The sequence below is a fragment of the Physella acuta genome, unplaced genomic scaffold (genome assembly GCF_028476545.2).
Source record: "Physella acuta isolate Inbredline_101_S28 unplaced genomic scaffold, ASM2847654v3 ptg000516l, whole genome shotgun sequence".
NCBI lineage: Eukaryota > Metazoa > Mollusca > Gastropoda > Physidae > Physella > Physella acuta.
This window is the reverse complement of record NW_026732035.1, coordinates 203,831-230,179: the sequence shown is the minus strand read 5'-3', so window position 1 is coordinate 230,179 and position 26,349 is coordinate 203,831. Positions and strand designations below refer to the sequence as shown.

The 26,349-nt window shown below is 35.8% G+C and overlaps 1 protein-coding gene across 1 annotated transcript; it reads right to left on the bottom strand.

Annotated features, from left to right (window-relative positions):
* Window positions 1-21,341: 21,341 nt before the first annotated feature.
* LOC131944965 (C-C chemokine receptor type 5-like) lies at window positions 21,342-22,490 on the bottom strand. Its single transcript, XM_059305887.1, has one exon. The coding sequence runs from the start codon at window positions 22,488-22,490 to the stop codon at window positions 21,342-21,344; it is 1,149 nt and encodes a 382-aa protein (XP_059161870.1).
* Window positions 22,491-26,349: the final 3,859 nt, after the last annotated feature.

The following is a 26,349-nucleotide window of genomic DNA, read 5'->3' as shown; positions in this document are numbered from 1 at the left end:
AAATATAGTCATAGGCATATCCCTGAACCATGCACCTAATCTCATTCATGACAAAAGTAGCATTTAGAGTTTCTTTCAGGCAACTCTACTTGGGAGGAAGGGGCTCCGCCCCCCCCCCCCCCCCCCCACACACACCCCAAAACATGTCTACCGTCCCATTAAACGAAATATAGTTATATACTTTTTCCAGTGTCCGCCCCCTCCCAGAAAAGTCTACCCCCGCCCCCCGAAAAATTCAAGTACCCCACCCCTCGCCGGGAGGAAAAAGTCTGAAAGAAACACTGGTCACATTTGTAGATCATACAAACTAAATGAAGAATCTGGGCGGGGCTTCGCCCCTACCGGAAGAGATGCATGAAAAAAACTGTGCACGCTAAACACTTTTTAGATTAGAAAAAGTTCCCCCCTTCGGGGAGGAAAAAGTCTGAAAGAAACACTGGTGTCGCGCTTAGCCACTACCCGAAGAATTGCATGAAAGAAACTGCAAGCAAACCACTTTTTAGATTAGACACATTAATTAGGCGGTAATTTTATTATAGAGTATCGATGAAGAAATTTCTTTTGAGTTGGGGAGGGGGGGGTGGCTTAGACGTTCTTAAGCGGGGGTGGGGCTTCGCCCCTACCCGAAGAATTGTATGAAAGAAACTCTTCACGCAAACCACTTAGAATAGACAAAACTGCCTTTTTATTCAATGTTTACTCGAGAATCAATGACGTCATATTACTGTGTGCACTCTCCGGCTTGATACTATTTTCTACTATATGCTAAATGTGACGTCATATTTCGTTTTCGTTTAACTATGCATGTTTTCAATTTGCTTGTGTTTTCTCTATAGCGTTCTTGTCAGATACATAGACACATAGATACACAGACAGCGAAACTATTAGTATTAATGTTTGCGGACGTTACTGTGTTAGTTTCAACCACATATTAAAATATGATGGGCATCGGTGGCATATATAAACTGTTAAAATGGAGATCTCTTGAATATGGACATTCATTCGTTAAGACATATGTATTTACAAGCATAAACAAAAGAAAAACCTCGATGTTTTTGACTCCAGTATAAAGGGCGGGGGCGTGGGTGGTAGGGGGGAGGGGTGGGACGCCTATTCTAGCGGTAAAGCGCTAAACAGCCAACACCAGTCTTGATGTCATGGTCAGTAGAAAGTTCATGAGTCCACCTAGCTCTCATGAGTACCAAACTTAAGTTAGAGAAAGTGAAGGCGCCTGAGCTGACCACACTATCCCTTTATATGCCCAGGTGAACTCCACTTTTCCTTCGGACTTTAGTATCCGTGTAAATTAATTTAATATAATCTTTGAGTTATACTATCGAAGGCGCATGTAAAGCTCTAATTACCTTGCCGGCAATAAAAATGCGAATATTCTAATACCGTTATTCTGTAGATAATGAAATTACTGTTTTAATAGCTAATCACCAATTCATTAATTATATAAATTCTCAATTTTTTTCGGAAAAAGCTAAGCGAAGCTAGGCAGTAAATAGACACTTAGGTATGAACCAATCCTTAAACCCACGGATTTTGACAGCAAATTAGATTTTTTTCAGCTATTATTTGATACATTTACAATACATTTCCAATACACGTTGTTTAGGTTATATGAGCACATCTGAGTTTCATATGATCTTCGTTCGCTGAGCGGGTTTCTCCAAGTGTAAGAGTTGGTACAAGTTCCATTGGTCAGACTTAACAACTACGACACGTACACATACACATGTCGAACAACACGATGTTTGGTGTGTGATGAAAAACTGCTACAACACTGCATCGCGGACCTTCTTCTGTCGTATGGCGTCCTAATCACGTGACAATACAAGTTGGTAGGCCAAAAAAATACTGTGCTTTGATGGCTCAGTTTCTTCCAGGCATCTCTTCCGAAAAAATTGTACCGCCCCCCTGAACGAAATGAAATTTATATAATTTATATAGAAAAAAATTATACTTTTAACAGTGTCCGCCCCCCCCCCCGGAAAAATTCTACCGCCCCCCTGAACGAAATGAAATTTATATAATTTATATAGAAAATTTATACTTTTAACAGTGTCCGCCCCCCCCCCGAAGAAAGTCTACCGCACCCCCCCCCCCCCCGGAGAAAAAAGTCTGGAAGAAACACTGCTCAGATATTATGGCTCATGTTCCTACTTTAACAGCTCTCGATAACATTGTTAGAGCTATTTTACCCCTCTTACGGTAGTTAAACCTACAAATTTGTCCTTAGCAGATTTCTTTACATCTAGGTCGACTGTTACGGTTCATGTAATAATGAATAGTACCTAATCTTTCAATGTCCAGTTTAAAAATCTTTAATTGCACTGTAAAATTGTTTTCATGGTAAGCTTGTGTAACCAGGATAATTATGTTGTTAATTTGACTTAAACTCGATTATTCCCCGTTACTTTTACTTTAATAATTCGAATTTGTTCTTTTGTGTATGTGATTGAGGGTGTCATTGTTTCCATGGCATCGACATCGACACATGAAATTATTGCATTATAAAACTGCAGGTGTGCTAAAAAAAATAGGGCCATCTGTGAAATAATGGATGAGTTAAATATGATATTTTGTTAAAATCCATCAATTTTAGAGACATTCCTATTTATATACTATATCTTTACAGGCTGGCCAGGAGATAAAAAATAAAAATATTTTTAAAACATGTAGACCTTTATAGTGTGTTTTCGTACGATACGTTAAATACAAAATTTCCTTTCTAAGTATTTTTGTTAAAATAGCCAAGTAAAATAGCACATTGATTTGTGATATATTGCACAAATAATGGCGTGACTACAGAGTTTCTTCCAGGGGCTTCCCCCCCCCCCCCCCAAATTTTTTTTACCGCCCCCCCCCCCCCGAACGAAATGAAATATAAATAATTTATATAGAAAAAATATCCTTATAACAGTGTCCGCCCCCCCCCCCCCCCCCACCCGAAGAAAGTCTACCGCCCCCCCCCCCCCCCGGAGAAAAAAGTCTGGAAGAAACACTGCGTGACTAACAATATATTATATTGGGTTAATGAGCTGGAAAACATAATACTTTGTTATGTATATCCTTATTATTGCAGTGCTTGATAAAAGTAGATAAACGCATCTTTACTGTAAAGAAAAGACTTAAAACTTCTATTTAAATGTATGGTCCATTTTAAAATTTAGATTTATCATACACAAACTAATAAAACATTGTTAATAAAACAATCTAGTGTATAAACAATGTGACCTACAAAAACAAATCGTAATTTGAAGTGTCCTGTGGCTATTCTGATAAAACCTAAAGATTAGCCCTAAGAATGAGGAAGTGGACCGGGTTGTCTCTAGGGAATAAAATGGCGTTTATATGTAGGTGCTGTATTGTAAACAAATGGGCAGGTTGAACACGACAAAACAGTTGTTATAGTGACCAGCAAACAACTAGATCTGATGAGTGTCCTTACGCTGGTGAAGCAGGGACATATTTAGATAAACGTTCTAGAAACTTCCTGGTTATAAGTGGAGTTCAGGTGTTTGTAAATAACAGGTCTGGTGACGAGTGTTATTAATTAAGTTTAATTAGGACGTGGATAAGAAACGTAATTGTATGACAGATTAGCTCAGCTAGAACAGGTAGGAAATCTGACATGAGCTAGTTAGTTAAACACCATAGTTTAGCTGGAGGCAGTATAGCAGTGTAAATATTACAACACGAAAGGATGAAGAAAAGGGCAGCAACTAGGTTAAACATGTTGAAAAGGATGATAACTCGGTTAACGGAGGCAATAGACTGCAGAAAAAGTATTTATCGATTAGTTGATTAGCAAGAAGCTAATTAGTATTTATCGAGCTAAAAGTGCATACAGAATGGGAATTCATTCTATACTGACCGTCCATATATTTGTGTTCATGTGTTGTGTGAAGGAATCCGAGTAGAAAAGCTCTAGGATATAATTGACCAGTTTTTATTTTTTCTGAAAACATTGTAACAGCAACAAGAAAACAGCATCACAAAGGACGTTGTTACGAAGTCTATTTATATTTCAGCTGTATCAAACCCAGCTAGCGATACAAATTGTTTTTGAAATAGACGAACAAAGTTATACTAGCATTTTATGTTTGAATAGTTTATATGCACTCACATCGTGTAACCAAAATGCATCTTAACATATTTTGTCTAGATTACTATCCTATGTAGTGAGGTATTTTATAAACATTTTCATATAAACATTTTTTTCAAACAATATTCGTCTGGAGTATTTTGTCATGCAATATTTTATCTCAGTCTGTTGTGTAAAAAAACACTTGGGCCTCTAAAACGATTTTATATTGTTCTAAGCTTCAGTGAGATTCCTGAACGAATGTTGCAGGTAAAATTGCCTTAATTCAAATGTCTAAAATCTTGTAAATGAAACTTTTTTCTCGACCAAAAATTGGGCTGCTGGTAGTTTGATGTTTTTGACTGCTCGCCTTGGCGACCTGTTCCTATTTTAGAACCTTGCTGACGCCAGTTTTTAGTTGTGGCGCACGATTCCAGTGTAAACTCTCCCGCTTCCTGCGTCTAATGTTTCTTCTAATTCAGAGATCTAGCGACAACAGTCAGAGGTCAAGAAAACTTTGGTCGTCCTGAATTTAGGCTGATTGACAGCCAAGAAAGAAATCTAGCGCAGACGTTGTAAAAAAGGCTGAAAATAATATTTCACAAAGCCCAAGTTTTTTAAAACTCGAAAAACATTAACCAAAAAAAACAAAACTAAGATCGATATCAACTGTTTGTTCCCAGTGGGTAACGCGTTTCAACGATGTCATTAGACAAGTTCTAATAGGGAACACATTAAACGTATGGCGTTAGCAGAGTTCCATTGTGAATTTGAAAATTTAAGTTTCAGTTAATGATTAAATATACTTTTAATTTAATTTATTATAATAGTCGTTTTTAGATTTAAAAGTTTAACACATGATAATTTTAGAGCTGGATTTAACAAAACACCAAAAGATTGCTGGAGTCTAATAATGCTTCCGTAGTCAGTAGTCATGTAATCTTTCCTACTAATACCACGAACAGCCACATTTCTTAAATGCGGAGTCCTCACAGAATTTTAAAAATAACCTAAATGTTCTTGGCATTAATCCTTTACACAGATGGCTTTTTAAAGTTTATTTGAAACAACATTCACATTGAATTACCTGTTATTTCCTTTTAGGATTATGAACACACATATGTTCTACATACATATAAGTGTGTGTGTGAGTGTGTGTGTGTGTGTGTGCGTGTGTGTGTTTAGTATGTGTGTGTGCATGTGGTGTATGTTTGTGTGTGGTATGTGTGTGTGTGTGTGGTGTGTGGTGTGTGTGTGTGTGTGTTTGTGTAGACAACAACAAAAAACTCTAGACATTCATCTATGCAATACTTTAATATTTAAACTTATCTAGGAAACAATGATACCGTCCAGATCCTTCCTCCTCTTATACGCAGTCATCCGGCCATGTCAATTCTGGCACTATCAGGTTACAGGTACCATAGTCTCCCCTGGTGTCAGACAGTCCGGAAGTTTGGCGTCAGTCTGTGGTTAGTTTTTTTTTTAATATCGTGGCTGGTTTCTAATGACAATTTACTTTCTACAATCAACACCCCAAGTCGCGTCATAAAAAAGACAGTTCATCATCTGGAGACACGTCATACACGAGCAGAGACGTAGCGAGGGGGGGGACATATGTCCCCGGGCGCCGACCTTAGGGGGGGGGGCGCCAAATCGAAAGTTTGAGGGGGGGGGATACAAACCAAAAGATTGAGGGGGCGGGTGCAAATGAAAAGTTCGAGGGGGGGGGGTGCAAATCGAAAGTTTGTCCCCGGGTGCCGGGAAGGGTCGCTACGCCTCTGTACACGAGACAGTTAATTAAACACCTTTCGTGGGGATATAAACAAGACAGTTCCAGACCTACCTTGACGCCTAAATGAGACAACCCCATAGTTCCAGTCTGAACATCGCTATTGTTTTAATCCATTATTCGGTCGACAATCAGATTTAGTGGTGTCTAATTTAGATTAGGTTGATGACACCATTTAAATTTTAAGATTTTTATAATGAGCTTATGAGCGTGCTAGTCAGCCAAATCACGTGATAGACACTGATGTAGGTCTGAACAACCCCAACAGAAGATTATGACGTACACAATTTAATATAATAAATAACGTTTAAATGTGTACGTTTCAACTTTATTATTAAGTCCAACAATCGCAGTTCTGGATTTAAAACTGTAACAAATTCCATTCAATCGCTGGGATGTATTAAAAACCAGCTTAAAGCTATGAATAATGAGGGCGTGGGAAGATGGCGGCTGTTTAATTAGATGGTAGGTGGGGGTGGGGTAAGAAACCTCGTGTCTGCTGGATTGAGGTTTCCCACACCGTATCTCATAACGGGGCCGCCTTGAGCTGTGTATCTCATAACGTTCATTATTTCTCAGACTTTCAGATCTGAAACATGGGAGACAATCCCCACCAGCAGTGACATAGTTTCTACAGGGTTGTCGCTACTATCAGGTTTACACATTTACTGATGGGTTAGCTTCAAGAAAATATGTTATATTTTTTTTTTAAATCTTAGTGTTGTAAAGCAAGTTTTGATATTATTAGAAATACAAATTAGGCATGGAACAAGCGGAATTTAATTTTGGCAGCTATCGACATGTTTTTACAATTTTTTGAAAATTTAAATGCCTAACAGAAATTTTAAAACCTAATATTTTCTGTAGGGGTATATATTTCTTAACCGTGATGTAGGCTAACTACTCAAGATATTCTGCTTCAATTAGTTCAGTTGAAATAAAGTGGCGTAACAATATTCCAGTTTTTGTGGGTATTTGCGTTTTCTATATATCTATCAATATACTACTAAAACTCGAGTTTGTTTAAAGTTTGTATATTTATTTGTTGTTTTTGTTTTTTATTTTTTTGTTAATCTGTTGGGTATCATGAGAGCATCTGCATTATGTGTAGAGCTGTAAAATATGTATTCATGTATTCATGTAGAGAATAATGTTCTTTTTTTACCATACTGTTAATTAATCACAAATTCATTTCAAGTCATTTATTAATTTATTGATATATTCATTGGTGGAGACACCACTTTGATTATAAAAGTTCAGAACAATTACTTTATAGTGACTTCACTTGATTAATGTACCTACTTTACTTATTTTTCACAACCAACAATGAAACATGGCGGCTTCCATGGAAGACCACGTACCCCAATCAAAAATTTAACGCTTCATAAAAAAACACAATAAATAACTGAGTTTCTTTATTAAACTCTTTTAGTCATTAAATATTCGATATAAATCTTTGCTTTATAGCTTCACACATCATCTAATTCAAGAATACAAGGAATGTATCTAGAACTACGGATACACTAGACTTAAGCATTATCCTCTCAGAAGATTGGAAATTACAAGTGTTTTCTTCTTAAGCTGCTGCCATTTCCTGTTGACGTCAAATGCTTATTTAGTCATATGATCGATATATTTGTCTCAATTTCCTTGTTATTTTCTCAATTCTAAAAGTAGAATATCTGGTGTCGCTATCTGTATTCGTGTGTGGGGGTGGGGGGGGGGGGGATATTAAAAACAAAGAACTATCCCAACTAGACTGTTTTAACATTTTTTTCCGCTAAAAAGGAAAAATCCTTTAACGTTTTTGATCTCTCAAATCTCCTAGCACGCTGTTGCCAGTTCCTCTGTACTACAATAAGTGCCAATATTCTCACGTCTCAAGATCCGAGGTCTAAAAATAGTGCCAGAAGAGCTAAGACGAAAAGCTTTTATCCCAATACTTTTTCCAAGCAAAAACAAAAACGCTTTTTTTTGTATTAAAAAAAATCAATATATTCGGCCTTGCATGGGATGTATACACGTTCTAAAATATACATGTATTGGTCTTTTAGCAAATATCGCATTTAGATATACATGTAACGCTAAAATGGTTGGCGTGATGGCGTTTTCATGCTAAAAGCTTTATTATGGAATTGAAGATAACAACAGATGAACCATTAAAAAGTGTATTAGGTCATCAAGAGGTACACAAACAACTTACATGAATCTTTGATTTTATAATGTAATTTAAAAAAGTTTAAATAAACATGCATTCTTATAGAAACATTGCTATAGAAACCTTCTAATAAAAACATTCTAATAAAAATCGACGATATGTTTGTCGGCCGACCATTTTTTTTTTTCTGAACGAGACGACATAAATTGTCTCAAGCTCATTAGCTTTGTCGTTTGTAAAAACTTCACCGCTAATTTAGGAAGACACAACTAGGTCATGCCATGGTCACCGCTGTTTAGGACAAAACGAACCAGGTCATGCCAGAGGCATCGTTTTGTTATTCCAAGATTACCCAGACAGGCTATATGAGGATTCACATCATAAATAGGGTATTGAAAACGGTTGAATGATTAGATGGGTTGGTGGGGGATGCTATATCAGAAAAAAAAAACATTAGGGGACCACGTTGTATTAGTGTTCCAATATAACAAAATATAACCATGAGGATTTTTTTTAAATCTATAATTTGAGGTTTTGAAAAAAAATAATCACTATCATTAGAAAATATAACCTTGAGGATTTAAAAAAAAAAATACCTAATGTTAGAAAATACAAACTTGAGGTTTAAAAAATAAAAATTCACAAGAAAAAAATATAACCTTGAGGTTTTAAAAATAATTCACAAACGTTAGAAAATATAACATTGTGGTTTTAAGAAAAAAAAAATACTAACGTTAAAAAATATAACCTTGAGGTTAAACAATATATCGTCAGGAAATATAACCATGAGGTTTAAAAAAAACGAACACTAACGTTAGGAAGTATAACCTTGAGGTTTAAAAATAAAAATTCAATTAGAAAATATAACCTTGAGAATTTTTTAAAAATCACTAACGTTAGAAAATATAACGATGTGGTTTTAAAAACAGTAGGTTTACAAATAAAAGAAAAACAACAAAAAACTTCTAACATTAATTTATCAAAAACTCGAATTTAACAAAAGAAAACTGACAAACAAAAGGAAATATTTTAAAAATGCACTACATTTTCTATTTCATTATTATCCTTTTTCGTTTATTATTTCCCTGTATGTCTTTGTAAAGGCTAATTTTTAAAGACAGAAATCGGAGAAAGATGAAAGATGAAAGTTGTCATCTCTGTTTCTTAAACATGGTTCTCATAAAACCATTGAAATATTATACTGAATTTTGTTAGAGACACCATTAATTGTTTAAAGCTCGTTAGTGTTGTTTGTGACAGGTCCCGTGAAGGTCACCGCTAGTTGAGGCCACAAGGTCACATGTCTGTCACTGGGCCAGGTGTAGAAGTTAAATGCAGAAGTCTTAACTACCCATCTATAACCGACTCAACCTTCTGTTTTCATCTACATCTCTCATACTTGTAACGCATGTACTTCCTACTTTGTATGGCTAGATTTACTATACAACGAACATCCCACACCAAGCCCTAACTCCCATACTAGTCTTATCTGATTGGCGATTTCTGGTACCCATCTAGATCGCGTCTAATGTTCTGGCATGCTTGTCTATAGGACGCCTCATTAGTCCTCTATACATTAAAGCTTCTCCCATTCCCTTCCACAAGCCGAATATGTTATAGACGGCCATTGGGGCAAGTGAAGTAGAGTTCACCTGTGACCTAACACATGAAGGGATAATTTGTTCAGCACTATGTCCAGCTGCCTCTACATTACCTGGCTGACTGGATTCACGGCTGTTCTACTCTCTTGAAACGGATTCGAATTCGAGTCTATCGGGTTCGAATTTTAGCGCTCTACCGCTAGGTCATACCGTCCCATACAAGTGGCTGCAATTATCAAAATATTTAGACTTAAATAAAACATGTGAACATTTTATCAAAATTTTCTCTCTTTTAAAAAAAAACTGTAAATATTAAGTCATCTGTTTTCCTTTTGAAGACCTTGCTTTCAATTACTGGTTTCTATGAAGAGGCTGTTTTAGAAGTATAATTACATTTCTCCACATAGCGAGATATTTGTTTTTGCACGCATTTCAAACAATAAGCTAATGTTTCATCTTCCAGAATAAATTGTTAATTGAATTAACACACATTTAAATTGGTAACAAACTATTGAATTATTTAAATTAAACCATTTGGGATAGAACTTCTTGTTTGAAAAACACAAAAATAACCCGTCGTTTTCAAGGAAGACGTTTAAGATTTTCACATTGTTTTATTAAGCGTGAGTACCTCGTGTGTTTGAGTCAATAATTTGCACGTGTGATCTACTTCACCGACACTGTGCATTTTTGGTGGGTTCCGGGGGGGGGGGGGGGAGTTATTACAGAGCTGAAATAAATTAGGGATTAAATGAAAATATCATTATTAGATTATTAGGATTATTAGGAGAATGAAAATATAGAATAAAATAAGACTTATAAAATCATACTTTCTTTTCTTTCAAACAGCTAAATCGATGATAGCAGTCTAAACGTATTAGCTAGCAGAGCGCCCATGCTGCGCTGCGCACGGGTGGCGGTAGCACGTCCCTTGTCGCAACCCATTTTTTTTAAATTGGGAAACAAACGTTGAAAATAAAACCAGCGATTCACTTAGCCTGAATCAGAGTCATAATAATTACGAGGCGGCGGTTTCTTCCTAGCACAAACCTCATATGAATAATAAATAAAATATTATTAAACCAAACGCGTTATCATCATGGCCAGAAACTCTTATATCAGTTGGTGAAAATATATTGTATTATTTAGCATACTCTACGTAACCATAAAGTAAAAAGATTTTTTTTATTAAATTATCATTAAAGCTGTGGCCGAAAGCTAATAAGGTATTAAAACTTAATTATTTATTGCGTTTTTATAGGCATATCTCGAGTTTCTTCGATAGACCAGCCATTTATTTTAAAGCTTTACTAATGACCAAAGTTCAAAGTTTAATTCAGCATCTTACATGTTTTCCTTACATTATTAGATTTTTTAAAAATGTAATAAGAAGATGAACACATTATGTTTTTAGTCTGGTTTTATTTGAGCTGGGTCACTGTTCATGAGAATGAGTAGGTTACGTTGTTGAAAGCAATTTCCTTGTTCTAAAGACAGCTTTTGGCTCTAGGTCTTCATAGTGTGTACATTGGTTTATTTCACTTTAGTCGGTTTCACTCCTTGTAATCTTTTTTTCATGTCACCTGGTTTTTGTTTCTAGGAATGTTTGGGTACATAGTGGCACACACTGTAAGGGTTTGAAGAGGGTGTTTTATGTGGGGTGGAGGTATGATGTTTTATGTCGGGTGGAGGTATGATGTTTTATGTCGGGTGGAGGTATGATGTTTTATGTCGGGTGGAGGTATGATGTTTTATGTGGGGTGGAGGTATGGTGTTTTATGTGGGGTGGAGGTATGGTGTTTTATGTGGGGTGGAGGTATGATGTTTTATGTGGGGTGGAGGTATGGTGTTTTATGTGGGGTGGAGGTATGGTGTTTTATGTGGGGTGGAGGTATGGTGTTTTATGTGGGGTGGAGGTATGATGTTTTATGTGGGGTGGAGGTATGGTGTTTTATGTGGGGTGGAGGTATGGTGTTTTATGTGGGGTGGAGGTATGGTGTTTTATGTGGGGTGGAGGTATGATGTTTTATGTGGGGTGGAGGTATGGTGTTTTATGTGGGGTAGATTGATGTTTTCCCGCTTATGTTTTGTGTGGGGTGTATTTAAAGTTTTGACGTGGGTGTTTTGTGTGGGGTGTATTTAAAGTTTTGACGTAGGTGTTTTGTGTGGGGTGTGAGAGTCTGACGTGGGTGTTTAGTGTGGGGTGGGTGTAACATCGATTTGTGACAAGATCGGCTTTACAGGCTATATGTAAATTCACTCCCAGAAGACACATTCGTGTTTATCGATTTCTACAATCTTTAAATCTGAATAGACCTTGCGTCGGAGCTTAAGGGAGACACCCCACAAATTGGCCACTGGTTCTATTTATAGATCAGTGCTGCGTCGACTTATAAATACAATGTAAAAAAAAACTTGGGAATTGAGAACTTCAGTCACATCTTATAGGGCTTCCATAACCTAAGGTACTATCGCTGTAATATGGTTTCAATTTCTAATTTTGTGATGTAGTGGACCTAAGTTGGGGGTGCCGGCCTAATAGCACTGTTCATTAACAAGGCTCACGTGCTATGCTCCCAATTAACTATTTGTGTGAATTTGTGCTTTTGATGACTAATGCTATGTTGTACATCCATATATTTATATTTAGAACCACCCAATTATAAGACTAGTTTTAATATGCCGAAACTAAAGATATTCCATTAAATAAACTAAGTAATAAATATAACATATCTAACATTCTACAGACGTCCAAGACATCATACGCGCTGATCATATAACAAATTAGGTCCGCTAAATAACCGCCTGTGAGATTGGTCCTTTCAAGAACTTGCTAAGCATCGGCCAGGCAAAATAAATGCTTGTATATTATGCGTCATTGTCACTATCTAATGACTTATCGAAGGCAAGCACCCAGGGCAGGGGCCGGGGAATAGAAGACAGGGAGAAGAAAAGAAATAATAATCATTAAAAAAGTTTTAAAAAACCCACGTTTTCTGATTGAACTTAAAAGTAGAAAATAAATGCTATACATCACAATAATGCAAGCGATCACTCTACTATAAGCGATGAAAAACGTGGGGCGCCGAAGTAAAAGTTATATTACTATTGATTAGATAATACTATTGACGTTTATTAGGGAGCTTGTAGAGAGTCAACAGTATTAGAAACTGTAAGAAAATCACGGCGCCCCACTGGCCACCAGTTGTTACGGTTGTTTGTACACAAATTACAGTTACTGGGTTATGTCCCTTTTTCCCCACGTTTTTACTACAACGAGCCGACCCGCGGCGTATCATACGCCGCTATTTAGTTGACTTATTTTCTACTTTTCAGTAATTCATAATTTGTGAATTCGACAGTACCAATGCTGCCACTGAAAATATTTGCTTTAAAACACTAACCCCCCTCCTTTCCCCTAACCCCGACCCTACACCCCCCCCCCCCATGAAAGCAGCTTCCTCTTAGTTACCTCCTGTAAGTTTAAAGTCGGTTCAAACTAAATTATCTGCCCCTAATAGCCGTCACTAAACCTGGCTGTACGGTTTGTAAACATTAACGTGACCACATCTCAGCAGACCATGTGGGGGTGGGGTAGGGTGGTAGCGATAGTGATAGAGAGAAAGAGAGGGGACTGTAAGGAGGCGCTTGCAGCTTGTTTTCTAATGGCTCGCAGAGGAGAATTATATATATAGATTATATAGCGGTCTAAAATGCTCAATAAAATGTTTCCATGGATCAATTTAGTAATAATAACAATTGAATATTCTAATGTCATCCAAAACAAAGCTTCCGTGAAAATTTCAGCGCGCTAGCTAACTGGGAAGTATCAGAAATTTCGATCGTAAGATTTGATTGGAAAGACAAACAGAGACGAAAGAAAGTTAAAGAAAACGTGGGAAAATGGTGGACATCGAATCATGGATTAAACAATCCATTAAACATTTCTTAAAAATAGAAGAGGTCCGGGAAGGATATTTAAACTTTATACAAAAGTCATGTATTGTACATCAAAGACCTATTGAGAAAGTTACGTAGATAGATATAACAGTTATACTCAAGCCGATTTTTAATAAAAACAAATGTGTTTTCATAGCATACTTAAGTCAACCACAACGTTCTTTATTCAAGCTTTCAGCAGTAAAGATTTCTCAAAGTCGGGCTAAAGATCTGTCTGGGTGTTAACGATTCTGTAGATTTTATTTCACCCACTGTATCAACGCCCGCCTTATTTAGACAAGAGTTCACTGTACAATCACAAGCTGCTACGGCTTCTTGTAATCTGGAAATGTAATGGAAATCTTACCGTCGGTAAGCCAGCGCGGGTCACCTACATGTAGGTTACACCGGAGTTAGGTAATCTTGGAGAAAATTTATCCAGACGTTGATGCCGGGAAACTGTCAGGTAAATTTAAATGGTTGGGTCCCAAACTTGGACAATCTGCGGTTGACCTCACACAAGTGGGGTTAGCGCGCTTGTGTGTGTGTGTGTGTGTGATGTGTGTGTGTTTTTTATTGCGATTTCAAAATATTAAATTTATTTTTACGACTTTAATGAAATTGTCAATGTTTCAGCAATTTATTATTCAAGTATTTGGTCATAGTCTAATCTTTAAATTCAACATTTGACATACATCAGCCTATCAATTTTTACAGCCTTATACAGTAGTATAACTCTGTGACAGGTTATTATAACAAGTATTTTTTTTTTTGTTAAAAATCGTAAAACTTGCTAGATAAATAAATGAAACATTTTTGACTATTTACAGAAAGTTAAAAGTTTAGGTTGAATTAAAACAATTTAATTAAAAAAGTCTAGTGACATTTATGCGCAATTTCCTTATGTTATCTAAAAATAGCTCTGACGTATAATGCTGGGGTGCGTTCAAGCTAGAAGAACGATCGGTTTGTAGGTGTTTATGTAATTTTAAAATTTGTGACCGAACGAGAGGATATTTTTGAAAACTTTCTCGGCAATATTGTTCTAAATTATGGCAGGAATCGATTGGTACATGTTTCAAGTCGCTAAGTGGTCTGGTTGCCGAGATATGGGCCAAAAACTGATTTCTTTCGAGGTTTTTTGGCTTTTCTGGGAAATACATGAAAGAAACCCGGAATTTTTATGGCCTATGCTCATTCTCGTAACTTGCTTAACATAATTGCTTTTGGAACTAGTCATCGATATTGCTTCGTTGAGGAGGAGATACGACTTAAAGCCCGGACACACATTCATCCATACATTCATTCATTCATTCATTCATCCATTCATTCCCAGAAATGACGAGTTAATAAAAGCAATTCTCCAGAATGGAAATTGCGCTAACAATTCTCCAGAATGGAAATTGCGCTAAAAATATTGTAGTAATCGATTCCTTCTTCTTCTTCTTCTTCTTCTTTTTCTTCTTCTTCTTCGTTCTTAATTTTTAGTGTTGGGCGGGATCGAGCCTTATCTGCCAGAGGGTTTGAACTCGAGACTTTTTTTCGAATTTATCAACCATGAGCTTTGCCGACTCGACCATTCTTCCATCACAATTAAGGACTACGTGTCAACTGGTTATGCGCCATTGAGGCCATTGACTCCGACTTCAACCTGCTTTTCTTTTTGTATTTGCTTCCATAGCCTTTGTCTAACCAAGAACAAACTACAAGGCAGCAGTTGTTTGATTTTGGAGTTGTCTCTCCTAGAAGAGTGGCTGTCCCCAGTGGTTATCTCTCCTAGAAGAGTGGCTGTCCCCAGCTAACGAGCCTCATCTGCCCGAGGGTTCTTACTCGAGACTTTTCGGTTTAGCAACCATGAGCTTTACCGACCCGACCAAGCCGACCCCTAGTAATCGATTTAAATATTTAGATTTAAGCTAAAGCCGAAGAAAAATGTGACGAAAATTCCCTTTTAGGATTTAATTAATTAGACACCTTAACAGAATGTAATTATATGAGTTTTGCATTTCAGATAAGAACGGTACAAAAATATTTTGCGTGTATTTGAAAATTAATAAAGGCTTGATTTGAATCTATTATATAGGTAAAACTTTCAAGATTTACGCAGTTATCTTTTTAAAATATCGCCTTTTACAGACGGACAGACTGACGTCAGATACAAAAATAATTTTCTGTAAAGTTGGGTAGATCCTGCAGAAAGACAATGCCAAAATTTGATTAAATATTGATACAACACAAACAATAACGTAGACAAAAAACTAATTGAAAGTAAAAACAGTTTAATTATTGTATCGAATTTAGCACGGTATTACAATTCTTTTTTCGTTGACGTCAGCTAAAAATATAATCCAGATGGTTTCATTTTTGTAATTGAAAAACTAGTTAATTTTTATAGCAGCGTGACATGACATCAGCTATTTACAAAATTTAACACGACAAATTATGATTGTGATTAAAAAAACATGATAAATAATTAGCATCCTAACAATTTAAAAAAAAAATATTTTCTAACCGGAGTCTGATTCTTAAATTATTGAAACGTTTCTAAATTTTTCACTTTTCAAATATTTTAATATTTTAACTCTTGTTCCAATGATAACTAGGGATTTTGAACTACGTGCACTGGAAATATTTGACAACGTTAGTCTTTGATCCCTGGTTAAAAATTGATTGGATTTAGCCAAATAAATATGAATTGGAGTTATTTAAAATAATACAATTTTTCGAACAGGAATCCACATCTCAACATAATGAGGCAAAAACTGAAGCCCAGTGGTTTATATAACTGTCAATATCATGACAGCTTTTTGAAAAATATAATTCGGGTTGGATTTTTATAATTTACAACAAAAAGGAAATCTGTGAGACATGAAGCTAAAGCTCTTGCACGCTTTAATTTAGCCTTGAAGTCTAATAACGACAGAATGCACGCAATAACTTGACCTCGAAGTTTTATACAAACACAATAGACGCATGAACTTAACTCGAAGTCTTATAAAAACAGACTACTTTACTAGTCTATGTGTTTGCTGTGTGTGTGTGTGTGTGTCTGTAACTGTGAATGATTATGTGTGTATACATGTGTATACTAAATCGAGTTATAGTGTAATAACTATTGCCTTTTTAAAATAATTATTGTTGTAAAAATATTTTTTCTCTTCCATTATACCTAATTTCAATAATTACTCACACAGTTTACGTTTAGGCTATTTTCAAATTTAAAAACTTTGAGAATGAGGAAAATTGGGTTATTAATGTTAAACTAGGATAAGCAAGCCAAAAATAGATTGGACAAATAATTCACTTTGTGGTGGGCGCTCACAAACAAGGACTGTAACAGATCTGACAGACTAATGGTCACGTGGGTCAATCAATAGCTGGCGTAGTTCGGGTAATGTGAGCTCAGAAATAGGGTAAGTTATTTAGGGAGTTTGAAGGTGAAGGACGAACAAGTACATTTTCGAGATTCGATTGGAATCAGATTTGCTATTTCTTAACACAGGTAGATATTTACTAATGCTTAAACATGTCACAAATCCAAGGTTACATAAAAACTATCACTCATTTGAAAATATTTACTCAATAACAGATCAATTTTTCTGATTGTTGTGATTACAAAAACAAGCCAATACAGGTATATAAAAACTTTATATCATTTAGATTTTAACTGCACGAAAAAGAAAACACAACAAACTTTTCTTTTCATTAGGAACAGTGATTTTGAATTATTTTGAATTCTTGCTTCATTTTCAGCTTCATATGCAAATTCAACGAAACCTTCTTGATAGGAAAAATTAATAGGAAATCAAAATGTAGAAAAAACGTTTTAATAACGAGCTTTTTTGTAATAATACACTAGAAAGGAGAAATCTATATATATAAAAAGCAATGTATGTTTGTGTGTGTGTGTGTGTGTGTCTGTGTGTCCTTTATGCATTACTACACCTCTCATCACATCGCCGTGAAACTTTGGGATATTGTTGAGAATATTCCTGGGGAGGTTTCTGCGAAAAAAAATATTTCAAATTCGCAGGGGTGGCGCCCCCACAGGGCGCGATTTGTTTTTTTCTATATACGGTATATAAAAATAAAAGTCGATTTTGGTTTGGCATCGTTCATCCTATAGCCATGAGACTTTGGGGAGTTCATTATACAACTCTAGGGAAGGGTTCTGTACAAAAATCATTTTTAATTTCGCAAGGGCGGCGCCACGGGAGGGTGCGATTTTTCTCTACATACGGTATATAAAAATAATAAAAGTGAATTGCAGTGACACCGTTCATCCGATAGGCATGAAACTTTGGGGAGTTGATTAGAACACTCTAGGGAAGGGTTCTGTACAAAAATCATTTTTAATTTCGCAAGGGCGGCGCCACGGGAGGGTGCGATTTTTCTCTACATACGGTATATAAAAATAATAAAAGTGAATTGCAGTGACACCGTTCATCCGATAGGCATGAAACTTTGGGGAGTTGATTAGAACACTCTAGGGAAGGGTTCTGTACAAAAATCATTTTTATTTTCGCAAGGGCGGCGCCACGGGAGGGTGCGATTTTTCTCTATATACGGTTTATAAAAATAAGTCGATTTTGGTGTGACACCGTTATCCGATAGCCATGAGACTTTGGGGGAGTTGATGAGAACAATTCAGGGAAGGTTTCTGTAAAAAAAAATCCTTTTTTAATTTCGCAAGGGCGGCGCCACGGGCGGCTGCGATTTTTCTCTGTATACGGTTTATAAAATGTCGGTTTCACACCGTTCATCCGTGTACCATGAAACTTCGGGGAAATGATTAGATCACTCAATGGTAGGGTTCTGCAAAAAAATATTGTTTAATGTTGCAAGGGCGGCGCCCCCGGGGGAGAGCGATTTTTTTTTCTATACACGGTATATAAAAAATAAAACTCGGATTCGGTTCATGAAACTTTAGGGAATAGATGAGAATACTCCCAAGAATATTTTTGCTAAAAAGAAAATTAAAGTTTCTTACGGGCGGCGCCATATAGGGTACAACTTTCGTCAATACACGGTTTGGCGCCCAGAGTTTTAGAGCGACTTTGTCGGCACTTGGCACCCGTTAATCGAGCGTCCTGCATAGCGAGTAAGGGGTACTACTATATTCAGCGGTAAAACTACAACAGGCTTCTAAAAATAACTTTGTAACGCGAGGAAATCCTTCTGTACAGTTTCGTCACCTTACGAAAGATGAAAAAAATAACTTTTTTGAATATGAGGAGCCTACTGTAGAGTTTCGTCACTTTGCGAATGATGCAATAAGCATCTATTGTTAGCCAATTCAGTCAGAAATTAAGATCGAGCATCTAATAATAGACCATTAGTAACGCTAGCATATTGCATCAGTCACACTGATGTTTAAAACATGTCAAATACTTTTTTACGTGTTAAAGAAAAAAGCCTGTTCATTTGTGGCACTTTAGCGAATGATAAAATCTGCATCATTATTAACAGGATGCTATTTGGCACGATGGCGCCTATTACTTTTAAGGAGCCAGGGGTCGTACGCCGCGCCTATGCGGTAGTGTAATCGGGGTGGGGGGGGGGCTGAGAGCGCCCCTGTACGTCTCTGACACATGGGCGGTCACCGAAGTGTGTTCTAACATATTATTTCGGTGAGTGATTAATGTACACTCAAGGTTTTTATGCGGTAGTGTAGGTAAACCCGTGTCCTGATATTTATGATCCAAGCGCAGGCATTGTTTACATTTAAATAACTCACTTTTAGAAAAGAAGGTCACGCGTCTAAGAACATATAATTATAATTGATAACGCGTTGGTGAAATCCTAATATATTTCGTCACACTTTCTTCTATCCCCGCGGCAACGCGCGGGGGTCGGGTACGCTAGTATATAATAAAACACTACTATTTAAATAAATATAAAGAAAATCGTGGGGTGCTATATTATCTATTGGATTCCTTTACTAGTATGTAGGAAGAGACTCACGCTTTTATTATATAAAGGCTTGCTATTTAAACAGGACAGGCCTTAATTGTGTAGAGCGACATTAATGTCACACCTAGGGATACGATGCGAAGGATAATTGACCTTTAGTGACCGTACAGTGGTGAATGAAGTTGAACCGTGCATCATATAATTATGTTCAAAGAAAAAAATGATTAAAATATGATTTTCACACAAAAAACGCAGACATAATTATGAAACAAGAGTTAAATAGCTGGTCGCTAAAATATTTTAGAGATATACTTACATAGCAACGGACAAAAATACGGACAATTTGTGTGAGATATATCACACAAGTAAATAAAGTATAAACACGAAAGACATAGTTAAACTCAACTTTACTGGGTTTAACTAATTTATTTCACATCTAGCTATGTATTAATTCGCGCTTTTCCTGCTCATTGGCCTACGTCGATCTAAGTTTGACTCTAACCTATTAGCTTTTTGTACACTCAATGTAATAGATCCCAATCGCTTCTGAGTTGGCGTAAAAAAACAGAAAGAAAAGAACTAGATCGTTCAATAAAAAGATAAAATAAATCAAAATCCACAATGAAGCTTTTCATGATTTCACCAGATCATTTTAGTAATGAAAACAAAATTGAAAACTAAGAAAATGACTCACAAATAGCATTGAGTAGGTGTTTTTTTAAAAATGTTTTTGTCAAATAACAAACGAAGGTTTTATAAATCAAATGTTGTCTTACTTCTAAGAATTTATAAATATAAAGTGAACTGGTTTTTCGTCAGATGGTATTAATTCTGGAATTTCCTATTACGTCATCATAAAGAAATACTTGAAATTCTTGTCTTTAATATAACGCTCAAGACCGTTTGGGCTTACCAAGTAGAAAGTCCCAACTACACTGTTTTTTAAGTCAATAAAATAGTGGTTCTTTTTCAGTAATAAGACGAAATCCAAAGTTATTTCTAAGTTAACGTAGCGATATGATCAGAAACTCATAGATTTAAAAAAAATGATAATCATTTGCAGATATAAATCTTTAAAATAAACTAATTTAAGTATTTGAAAATATTTTTGGCGAGAATTTTTTTAGAACACATACACATCACACATATAAGTGTAAACGCGTAGGCCTAAGTATTTTTAGATCAATTTAGAATAACGATTTAATATGTTTTTTTTTTTGTATAGTTATTTAAATAGAAGTGTATTATGATATAATTAAAGAAAATCATTTATTTTTTCTTCTTTTTAAAGCTTGCTTATTATTAAACGTGTTTTATGCATTTTTGTTTAATACTAGATTTGACAACAAATTAGTTCTCGTGTATTCTATCACATATCAACTGTACAACTATCACACATATGAAAACAAGAACACAAATCTCATGTATTAAAGGCTACGGATCACTCAAATCGCACTTGTATTAATGTATTAGATCAAGGCCCCCGTAATGTAACAATACCAACATAAAAACATAATTTGCACCTGAAGTGGTGGCATCTTGACCGGTACACAACAATTCTACAGTGGTAGAGATTTTTGCCATCAACAGTTTACAGGTCTACTGACGCAATGTTTCCAGGAGTGAAGCAAACATCATCCTAAACTATTCTTCAATCATACATCAAGCTGTTTCAATGCAATCTAGATGAGCTCATAATCACAAGCACATTTCAGATCTCAGGCAAAAATAGAATCAATAGAAACAACTTGATGAGAACGTTATTGATTTTACACATAACAAAACATCCACAAGAACATCGCTATTTTCTGCAATCATAGATTTCTCGAGTCAAAACAGATTCGTCTGCTAGCATTTCTTTCCTTTACAAAGTGAGATAAAAACCTGCCTGAAGTTATCACCAAAGATAATGTAAACAAAAAAGTTGATGACGTAATGAAGGTAGAGCAAAGTCTCGAAGAGTCTCTGAAGGACGACCTCCAGCCATCCAAAGGAGAAGAGCGTTGTCAGTCGTATCACGTGACCTGGGGTCTGGAAAATTAGGATCGTCATGGATACCATAAACAAAAATTTACAGGCTCTCGTTTCTAAAGACGCTATACTGTAGCGGGGTCTGGCCAGGGAAGCCCCAGTAGATCCCTGTGTGCTGGTGGACGCTCTGGTTCGAACTCTCGTTCTTCTGGAGGTGCGGCAGGCGATGATGGCGATAGCGGCGTTAGTTACAGCAAGAATAACAATAGGGATAATAATGGTTAATAACGTGTCAATGTAAGTCATGATAAGTATATAATCGGCGTAGATTTCGAAGTGGGTACATATACCCTCGTACGGTTCGTCCGTAACATTATCAAGTGAGGATAAGTTGGACATATAAAGCTCTCTGTGCATGAACATTGTTTGGTTGATTAAGCCGGTCTCACGCTGAGGTTCAGATAGATTGAACTCCAGGGGTCCCGTTTTGTTAGATGATATCGCTGGCCTTTCATAGAAATTCCCGATTCCGTTGTTCCAAATAGAAAACTGGTAAATCCCGATTCCAAATATAAGTATGGAAGCTGTGAGGGCCAAAGCAGAAGTGGCGTTACAGGATCTTTTGACGAACCAGGGTTTGACGACACAGAGCAGGTTTTCAACAGTCAGCACGACAGCCAACCAGATAGACACGAAGGAGGATAAGTAGGAGCAGAAGATGACGGTCTGACATACACCGGAAGTGAAAAATATCTTGATGTCCACTCGGGTCAACCAGACGATCAACACAGTCAGCAGAAAAACTAGGTCAGACACGGATTTAGACGCCAGGTAGACGCCACAAGAGGATCGTCTGAGGTTAGGTTGTACGAATACAATCAACGATACCAGGTTGGTCACGAATCCGATTCCACAGATGTATGGGACGGCTGTTGTCTGTCCATCACGAACTTGTATGTAAAGCAAAAACTCTTCAAGGGAGGTAAATGGCGGGGGAAAGAACTCTGCTGTTTCATTGGCTGACATTATCTTGCATTAATGACATTTTTTGCTTATCTCTTTCTGGTTAGAATCAAAACCCCACGAAGAAATGTTAAACTGTATCATCCAATGATGTAGTGACGATATTGCAATGTGTGCAATTAGATCTTCCAATACTCCAATACAGCCGCTGTTTATTTCAATCTGAAAAGTGTTATAAAATATAAAGTTACATTTGAAATAAAGACGAAACCAAATTGGTTTTCTCTACGCAAACACTGTAGAGAGTCTGATAAAAAAAAAACAATTTACATAAAATTGTGAGTTAAGCGATTTCGTCTCCCAGATTAAGTTACAACTGGTGTTTAAAAGTTTTGCGAGCATGAATTCACGAAAAAGAAAGACAATGCTACAAATTAAAATTCTAGACAGTTTTTGTTTTTACCTGGTCTGATTGTGTAGGAGAACAAAGGCTTTGAGCAATAAACAGAAGCTTAATGATTATCGAACACTTAATTGATTACACCAATGTGTAATCATCGTTCTTAATGTATTTTATTTTTAGTGCTGACCAAACCATCCCTTCAAATGTCGAGGTAACTAAACATATGAACTCTGCTTCATCTGCCCTAGATATCATAGCATCTGGAAAGGTAACTTTATTAAAACCATATGACTGTATATTCGGGTTTTATGGTATTTTGCAACAACATAGACACAAAACCGCATTAAGAGTATGAATCATCTCTTGTATATTTACATTTTTTTAGAAATCTTAATCTTTGTTACATAGGTTAGATTTAGATATACGAAACAATTGGTTAAAAACCGTTATGAATTGGAGTATCCCCTTTAATGCTCTTCTAATACAATCAACAATCGGTAATGCGTATGATTGTTAACTCCATAAGGGCCGAATCTGGACCCCGAGTTCGTTCGATGAGGAAATACTGCTATCTTACAGATTGTTCTACACGAAAAAGGCTATGGTAACAAATCGTGAAAGAAATGCAGGCTGATGTCAACGGGCCACTTAGCACATAATATGTTGACGTGTACACTCATGTTGGAGGACATTCCATCCAATACCACTATTGATAAAGCGGAAGTGATCTCCCTTAACTTTCTCTAATATTCATAAATATAACTACGTGGGATGGCAACCAGAGATATAGGCATGATTTTTAATCAATTTTCAAAAACCTAAACTTTTTATGATAGAATAGATTAGAATCTCGTAGAAAAAAAGAATAGCGCATCAAATAAAAATCAAACAATGTTTGTATAATGATGCTGAACATTAATACTTTGAACATTCAAAAGCGTTTTTTCGAGAAATCGGAAATAGTGAAAAGTACTAACAATCACCAGAAATTAATCAAATTTTGACAAAGAAAACCAGAGCATTAGATCTCGTACTTAATTGTGAAATTTCATCTATCAATCTAAAACAGTACTCAAGTTGTAAGCTTTTACAAACTAAGAGTTGAGTAATTCCACTTCCGGTTACCGGAAATCGCTGAAATTTGATGTAATACTTATATATGAAATTTTATTAACTTAGCTGTAACGGTCCTCAAGCTATTTTCTTCACAGACACAAACACAGACACACACACGCATAAACACACACACAGATATACGGACAAAATCGAAGACATAAGTTTTTTCCGACTCAAGGAGGTGTAAAACGAGTAAGTAAAAAACGAGAAAGTAAAAGAAATAATACTATTTTTTTCTCAGAAAGTATTAAATACAATACCCAATCGAATCAATTTTAAATCAATTCAAAACTAAAATAGTTTTACCTTTCCATTGCTTAAATAAAAAACTTCTATTTCCTGTTGTACTGTTTTTAAAAAATCAAAATATGAGAAGAAAAAAATGTAAAGAACGAAGCATTTCTCTATTACCGAGGGCCAAATTATCTAATGTTCCACATATTATCACTCAAAATAATCATGATAGCAAAAGCTTCTCAAAATCCTCAAATCTCGCGTAACAGACAATATGGTAACAAGCAAAATACCAAAACCAAATATCAGGAAGACATGTTAGAGTTGAAACAGATGGTAGTTGTTGAAAAACTCGACCATTCTGGACGCTAGTATTACAAAACGAGAGATGAAATTATTTTTTAGAATTTAGAATGTTTGATAAAATTAGAGTTTGTAAATTTGTAAATAATGTCGCGGTATTTAGACATCCTTTCAGGAACTTTTTAACGTTCTTTTTGAACGATGCATTTTAAATATTTCTTCAAAAGTGCGAGGATAATGGGCTAGTAATAGAATCTAAAGAGTTAACCTTGAACAGTACATATATTGCTATTAATTTGGTGAACATGATAATTTTTTACACGTGCCCATAATTAAATAATAATTTATAGTATAAAATAAACCGGGAGTGATCTCCCCTAAACTTTCTCGAATATTCTTATTTAACTCTACGGGGGTTGGCAACTTGGGATATAGACATGATTTTTACAAGCTTTTATTTAACTCACTTCTTCTGTCTTCAGTCTGTCGTCAGTCTGTCTAGTTCGAAACGGCCGAGCGAAATTGCAGGCTCTTCTAGCTGATAGATACGGTTCGTAATTGATATGTGGGTCAAGACATGAAGACAATGCAACATGACATTAAATTTGACTTAATTGGTTGCCTGATACGTTTTTTATGAATTAATTAAAATTTTGTCCAAATTAGTAGGCTGTCTAATGAAACTATTCCGCGCTATTAGACACGCGTCATCACGTTCAATAGGTGCGAAATGGTTTTTAGTCATGTAACACTATTGTAAATAACACATGCAAAGTAGGCTACTAAATAAATCTCATAAGAAACGTTTTAATAATAAACTTTTATGTAATAAGGCGCTAAAAAGTAGAAAATAAATTATACACTGCTGTTTAAATAAAATGCGTGGGTCTCTTCCAAAACATTAGTGAAGGTATCTAATAGATACTAAAGTGATCCACGCTTTTCTTTATAGTTATTTAAATAGTAGTGTAAAAAAATTCTACTTGTTAGTGCATTATTACATAAAAGCTTGTTATTAAAGCGTTTTTCATGAATTTTTTTAAATGATTTTTTTTTTACAAGCTTTTATTTAACTGTCTCTGTCCTCTGTCTAGATTGAATTGCCCGAGCGAAAATTCGGGACTTCTAACTGACAGATACGGTTCGTAGTTGGCATGTAGGTCAAGACATGAAGACAACATGACATTAAATTTGACTAAATAGGCTGTCTCATCAAACCATTCCACACTATTAGACACGCGTAATCACGTTCATTAGGTACGCATGGATTTATGTCATGCAACTCTATTGTAAATTTAAAATATTTAAAATTACTGGAAAAAAAAATTCATAAATAAAAAACGTATTAAACAAGCTTTTATGTAATAATGCACTAAAAAGTTTTATTATAGGTATTTAAATAGTAGTGTATAATTTATTACCTACCTTTAGTGCATTATTACATAATAGCTTGTTACAGTTTGTTGATACAGAACTACACATTTGATATAATATAGGCATATGAAATTTCCTCAATCTAGCTGTGACGGTACTGAAGTTATCGTGTTCACAGACACAGACACATACACACACACATACACACACACAGACATTCGGACAAGATTGCAAAACTATGGGTTTTTTTTCTAACTCAGGGAGATGTAAAACGTGGATATTTCGATGGTTTTTTTTTGCAAGAATACAATACTTCATCAATACTTGGTATACGAGAAAGTAAAAATCAAAGAAAAAAACGTATTGACAAACGAATTAACTGCACCACGCTGACATTTCGATTATAATTATTAGTGTTAAGTTAAATATGTTCTATTAGAAAATATGTAAATATACAATACAGCTATAGAATGATGATTGTAGAGTAGATAC